Source organism: Sinocyclocheilus anshuiensis, unplaced genomic scaffold (assembly GCF_001515605.1).
Source record: "Sinocyclocheilus anshuiensis isolate Anshui unplaced genomic scaffold, SAMN03320099.WGS_v1.1 scaffold342, whole genome shotgun sequence".
Lineage (NCBI taxonomy): Eukaryota > Metazoa > Chordata > Actinopteri > Cypriniformes > Cyprinidae > Sinocyclocheilus > Sinocyclocheilus anshuiensis.
The window spans coordinates 36,798-43,967 of record NW_015544129.1 but is presented as its reverse complement, the minus strand read 5'-3'; the positions used below and the strand labels follow the sequence as shown (position 1 = coordinate 43,967).

The window sequence follows — 7,170 nt, the reverse complement described above, 5'->3', positions numbered from 1 at the left end:
TCACCGCGACAGCCCTAGTGGTATCGGCGTTTGGTATCGGGGCATTTTAACGAGTACGAGTACAGGAGCTCAATATCGGGCCGATACCGATACCAGTATCGGTGCATCCCTAATATATATACTGTATATAAACAAATATGATTTTTGTCATAATCATGCAGTCCTAGTGCCTACTACTAATTACGCTATTGTAAAACCACAACAAAGTGTGTGAAGTACCTATGATGATTCTGGAAAATGAAAGCTCCTGTCCATTGTCCTGCTGGTACACCATGGATACAAATGCTCGGTTAGCTGCAGGTTTACCGACTGGAGCTCCATGAATCAAATCCTTCAATGTCTTCACACGCAAGTTACTGGTCTTCTCTGCCAGAACAAAGCTGATAGCATCCATGAGATTTGATTTGCCTAAGAATAAAAAGTTTGCATTAGATAAACATCAAAAAAAATAAATAAATTTAATAAAAAAAGCTCAGAATGCAAAATATAACACACTATTACAGACAGATGTAATTCAGCACAGAACAAATTTAAAAAACACTTTAGACATTTTTTTTTATCTTGACTCCACACTGACAATCCTTGACTTTGAATATTCTCAAATCATGCTGGAGAATGATCAAGAAATTTGAGGCAAATAAGATCGTTTTTAACATTGTGATTGGCTGCTACTATGGGGTGTTACGATTCACAAAGTCATGGTTCAGTATGCTTTTGGTACAACGGGGGCGCAAAATAAGTAGGTGCACTTTCACTGCATCAGCCATAGTGTGAAATCTACAAACCAATCGATCGCCAAGCAAACAGCTAACACACACACCGCCCCTAAACACCTGTATTCTGGCATTTAAGGAAATGTAAACAAGTCTTTTCTTCCTCCTTGGTCACATAATGGAAGTCCCGCAAAGTACCACAGCTGGACCAAACACTCATTACTGCGCAAATACAGAACAAGGGGATGACAATAACAACAACTGACAAATAATCAATGTGAGTAAATTACTCGCATATGCAACTTCAAATCTGTCATTAGCAATTGGTTAATACATTGTTAGTTTTTGCTTAGGCTAAGGATAAGTTTAGAACACATATTTTCACTTGCCTATGCTTGAAGACTCCGACTGAGCGCTTGAGAGTTTTACTCTGTCTTTATAGTTTACAGTTTCATTAATATCTTATCAGTACTGTTGTTGTTGTTTTTTCTTTACAGGAACACTGAATAACCAAAAATTACCACCAGTACCACCTCCATCCCCAATATGTCAATATATAGTCATACATTTTCATTCATACATGGTTACCAAGTTTTCTGTCTGATAAACCACGATAAAAAGTCCCAACGGTTAGCATTTATATTTCAATTATCATTAAAACAGTATTTGATTATCACTATTTGAAAAACCCACGGTAAATCCTGCTTGGAGTATCACAGCGTTAAAAAACATACAAAAACCAAATTAAAAACAGCATTAATAATGGTCTTTACAAAAGTTACTAACACGGATTGAGGCTTGTTAAAAACAAATTTGCAAAAGTTAGTAACAGTCTCTCGCAGGCTGATGGGCTGAGAGAAATGTGTCTCATATATATATATATATTCGATCCATAATTTTTTTTCGAAAAATAAAAACACTATTAAAGTGTTGCTTTGCTGTCCGTAAATGCAGGGAATCTATGATCAATCCTGAGCACGCAAACTAAAAGTCAGTTGGGTGGCGCTGTGGAGTATGATAACAAGCTGATTGTATTTGAGCGCAAAATGTCATCGTCTGCTTCGCAAAGTTTGGAATTACTTTTGATCAAATGAATCAGTAGGGCTGTGACGGTGGCAGATTTTTACCACCGCGGCGGTAATGGACCAACTACAGCCGGTGGCGCGGTGTTGATATATCTATTATTTTTTATATTTATTTTTTCAGTTTAATGCTTTAAAAATATTTAACGCAATTAACGCAGGGACAGGACTAGGGTTGGCCACCACTCACAACTGCTGCTTCTGTCAGTTTTTCTCTTGACAAGAAGTGCATTTATTCAGTCGCAGAACAACTGAAAACGGGAGACGTTTCGGACACGCGCTCCACTCTACTTCACGCCAGGCGCGAGTCAACCGAGCGTGGGAAAAAAAAACGGCTCTTCAATTGAACGCACAAAGGCGCCAGGCGCGGTGTAACCTGTATCCTTTAAAGTCCCTGTAAAGTCAATTCTGAGAATTGTTTCTGAATGCATTATAAATGTTACAAATGTATTGCTGAAACACATTACAAAGACTGTGAACTATGTAGTACTGAATAGACCGTTAAACAGTTTTTCACCAATTCTGTGTTCAAAATTTTTTGGCCAGGGCTAAAAAGGGGGTTCGATGACGCACTGGAGCCCCCGAGCCATGGCCCCTCCCCTAACACTATAACTAGAGCACATTCGCATCAGTTCTCCCGCTCAATCGTGAGTTGTCAGTACCGTTAGTAACACACAGCCTACACACACACAGCTAGTCACTGAAATGCTGAAATGCGTATTTCCTGGTTGCGATAACATACAAAACATCGAAGCTCAGTGTCCTTATTTAAATTTCCTAATAATGATTATATCAAAAAGAGTTGGATTAATTTTGTGACGAGCCACCTTGATGGAGAGCTGAGGATCACCCCCAAAACCCACCTCTGCAGTGATCATTTTACACCGGATAAATTTATAAACTTTCATTGGAGACAACTGGGATTCACTGATAATCCGCTGTTACTGGTAAATGGGGCCGAACCGACTATTTCCCGCCTCGGCCTTCATCCTCCCGTCCCGCCGACAACTGGTGCCATCGTCGGCAGTACGTGCCCACCAACTACGTGCATGCAATGTCGTGGTCAGTTAAGTCATAAAGTTACCAAAAGGCGATTAAAGCTGCCTTAAAACTGAGCATGCATGTAATATACGAGTCACATTTAAGAACATGTCTCTGAAATGGTTTTCAAAACTGTCCTGGAGCAGCCCAGCACTGTCTCACTCATCTAACACACCCGATTTAACTCATTAATAGAGAGTTTAAGACCTGGGGCAAGTTCAAGCTCAAACCTGTGCGCAACGTTTTGCTACGGTTTCCAGGTTGAATGACATGTTTCCTGGAAACGGTGTGCAACGATGTTTGGTATAGACACTGATTAATATAACAAAAATACTATACATATTTATATATTTTGCTATTGTATTGTGGAGTGACACTTTCATAAACTTTTCTATAGGCTACTCTTCTGATTATATAATGGTACATATTACAATATCATAGCACAACAACAGTGATCAGCAATAATGATAAGCCTAATACTCACAATAAAAATAATAAGGTCATATAGATCATAACACAGTCTCAGAGGTAAGAAGTGGATTATCCTTCACCTGAAATGTTTGTCTTTTCATCCTGAAATGCGAGGCAAATGTTGGATCACAATAATTAGGAACCACAGTTTCCACAAATCCCTTCACACGATTGGGATGTTCTTTTATTTTGGACGGAAAGGGCAATGATGGTAACAGAGAGCGTATTTTGCAGTATTAAACACGTATTTATACCGATTTCATCAGGCTCCGAAAATTCTTCAAAAGATCACAAAGAATGGCCTTCTCAGCTGCCATAGTTGCAACTATTGCGTCATCAGAACAGGGTGTTCAACGCACCACCGTTACCGTTTTGTCGGGGCTGAACGCAGCCCTGAAGTGGATCAGAAAAGGTAAAAAGAGTTGAGAGAAAATATGATGCGTGTCAGATCCGCGTCACGTTCAGCAGCAGCAGCTCTTAAAGAAATAACAGCCAAAATAACCTAATAACCAGCTGCTGTGGACAAAGAAAAAAAGAGGAAAAAATAACATATATTTAAGGATGATTCATCTATATTTAATTTAGTGTTTGATAACTTCAATTTCAATTTCTGTATATTTCTGCTGAAGGGCACAGGTGAATATGACATTTTTTATAATGGGTTTATGTGAAGATTGTTTCAAGTTCACTTAAATTAGAAGTTATTTTTTAAAGTCTAATCAATGTTAAAATTGATAGCTCTCAATTATACTGCAATGTTGAATGGCTATAGTCAATGGTTAAATATTGGGGGGGGGGAGCAATTTTATAGAGAAATCAGTATTGGTATCATTGATACTGGCCTTCAGTCATAAAAAGAAAGAGAAGTAAAAGTGAGGGGGGGGGGGGGGCAATTTTATAGAGAAATCAGTATGGGTATCATTGATACTGGCTTTCAGTCATAAAAAAAGATGCCATTAAACAAATATTTTAAATATATACTCTTTATGTTGTTTTTACATTCATTTGAAAATTGCAATATAAAAGTATATTTAAAAACTTTAATGTTAGGTGGGATTAATCGCGATTAATTTCAGAAAAATGTGCGATTAATTAGTTACATTTTTTTCATCGATTGACAGCACTAATATATATATATATATATATTAGGGCTGTCAATAGATTAAAATTTATCTAATTAATCACACCCTTTTTCTGTGATTTATCGCGATTAATCGCACACTTCATGAAATTAAGCATAGACCATTTATCTTCTTTCAAATGTTTATTTTGTAATCATTTGCTACATCCAGAAAAGTAAACCAAAAGACTGAAGGGTGATTCTCAAACATCTATATTTTCTGCAAGCTTTTTTTCAAGATAAATTTAGATGACTTTCCAAAAAAGGACACTTAGAAACTCCAAAAGGACACCAAAGAACCAAATGATATAAAGAGCCCATATAAGCACATATTAAAGAAAAAAAATGCTTTAAAAAAAATTCAGAATTGTATAGTACGTGTACAGTGCAACAGCAAATAACTTTTTTACATTTTAGAGAAGTCAAATTGCGATACCGAACAGGACCACATGGAGATGCCAAAAAAACTCCTAAACCAACCACCTGCTGACTGCATATATCTATTACAGTACACGGATCCATTCAGAATAACTAAACACAGCAACAAACACATGACAAATAAAAACATTATCATGAATGTGTGTGGAAACAACGTGAATGTACGGAAATGTCTGTGCATAAATACAATGTGCGATCAGTGCGTCAAGAGCACTCATACACGCATTAAGTCAAGTCAAGTCACCTTTATTTATATAGCGCTTTTAACCATACAGATTGTGTTATTTTAAATAAGACAGAAATATTTTTTCTACAACAACAACAGTAGTGTTTACAACAGGCAAAACCACCATACCCTGTAAACCATACCCAGAAACTAATTCCGTTTCTATTTTCAGAGTGATTAAGAGGTGCAAAGAACATTTTTTTTTTACTTTTAAACTTAAAATGGTCTTTTCTGTTCCGTGTCTCTTTTTCAAAACTGCGTCACGGGATTTAATTAGGAAAATAGTGTGTCATTAATGCAAAATGACAATAGTAAACATTAATATAACATTAATAATATATATTAATAATATAATATTAATATAGCTTACTGTACGACTCCTGTACAGCACCGCAATCGTCTTTACCTTGATTGCAGTCATCATCCATCAAAACTTTACTAGCGAGACACTGGTTATCCAGTAGTTTGCGTCTCATCTGGCCATACAGCGGTGGGATGTGTTAACAATCCGTTCAGTCTGTACTTCACACAGCGCGACGTTCACGGCATTTGCTGCTATCAATACAGAAGCATCCATTTCGATACATGTCTCAGCAAGGAGCACAGCCCTATTAAAAGCTGTGCTCCATGTGCCCCTTTTATACTTTGAGCACCTGCCCCTCCAAAGGTCTCTGCACGGCCCTGGTGTTGACAATCCGTTCAGTCTGTACTTCACAGCGCGTGTGACGTGTGAGGGCTCGCGTTCTTCAGAGACAATCACAGAATATGACAGAGCTTGTGTTTAAAAGCGAAACACACTGGAATGAATAATTCACTGAAAATGCAACGCAAGTCTCTGCTCTCTCTGCAATCTCTGATTTTTTGGATGGATTGTTTGAATGCATTCGCTTACTGGACCGCAATCGTCTTTACCTTGATTGCAGTCTTCATCCATCAAAACTTTACTAGCGAGACTGGTTATCCAGTCGAGAACACGTAGTTTGCGTCTCATCTGGCCATACAGCGGTGGGATGTTGACAATCCGTTCAGTCTGTACTTCACACAACGCGTGACATGTGAGGGCTCGCGCTCTTTAGAGACAATCACAGAATATGACAGACAGAGCTCGTGTTTAAAAGCCAAACACACTGGAATGAATAATTCACTGAAAACGCAACGCGAGTTTCTGTTCTCTCTGCAATCTCTGATGTAATCAGCTTGGTTTCCTTTATATTAGCGCTGTTTTGGATGGATTGTTTGAATGCATTCGCTTACTGGATCATTGGACTGAAAACTTTCCCGGAGTTTAGTGGCTTAAAATTATCTGATCACAAACAGAGAAGCAAAATTGGGATAAAGGATTAGAATAGAAATTGTGCTTCAGTAATTTTGTGTTAATTGCATTAAATTATTTTAACGTGTTAAGGATTGTAAAATTAATCGCATGCGTTAACGCGTTAATGTTGACAGCCCTAATATATGTATATATATTAATCTGCCCGGCAGAAGAAAGAAAATGCACGTTGTTCCAGGAAATCCCTATCGCTGCAGTTGAACTGCTTTCATTGATTCAACTTGACTAATAAACACACAACTATGACAATATATGGTTTATCTGAGTTCTTATTATAATTTTCATTAAAATAAAGTATATTTATAACGCAATGTTAATCGACATAGGTGCTTGAGCACCTGCCCCTTTCCCCTTGATGCCCAAAGTGCCCTTTTGTCAAGGCAATATTATTTTATTTTTTTTCTAATTAAACGCCATTTTGTGAAAGCCTGCCCAATCTAACTATTAGTAAAATGAATTATAATTTAGTCGTAAATAAAATTATCCACATGATGATGACCTTTCACCTGACGATCTCATCAGGGACTATCCCTCACGTTCAGAGTCAGACACCTTTAATGTAGCACACTATCAGGATGCCTTACGTCCGCGGCTGCCGGTAAGTGGAGTTCTCAGCGGAGCAGTGTGCTTGTATACTTATATTATTAAATTATTATTATTATACAAGAACTGCGGGAAAAGAGCATGCACAGCTGTTGTTTATATTGCGGTTTGTAGCCTGTGGACTTAAGGTTAGCTGCAGCACG

The 7,170-nt window shown here is 37.7% G+C and overlaps 1 protein-coding gene across 2 annotated transcripts in view; it reads right to left on the bottom strand.

The window, feature by feature from the left end:
• Positions 1-7,170, bottom strand: part of smc1al (structural maintenance of chromosomes 1A, like) — a 78,230-nt gene that overhangs the window by 65,617 nt on the left and 5,443 nt on the right. For both annotated transcript variants that reach the window (XM_016494550.1, XM_016494549.1), the window contains exon 2: positions 220-408. In XM_016494550.1, the coding sequence (XP_016350036.1) occupies positions 220-408 (189 nt within the window). The remainder of the gene's footprint in view (positions 1-219; positions 409-7,170) is intronic.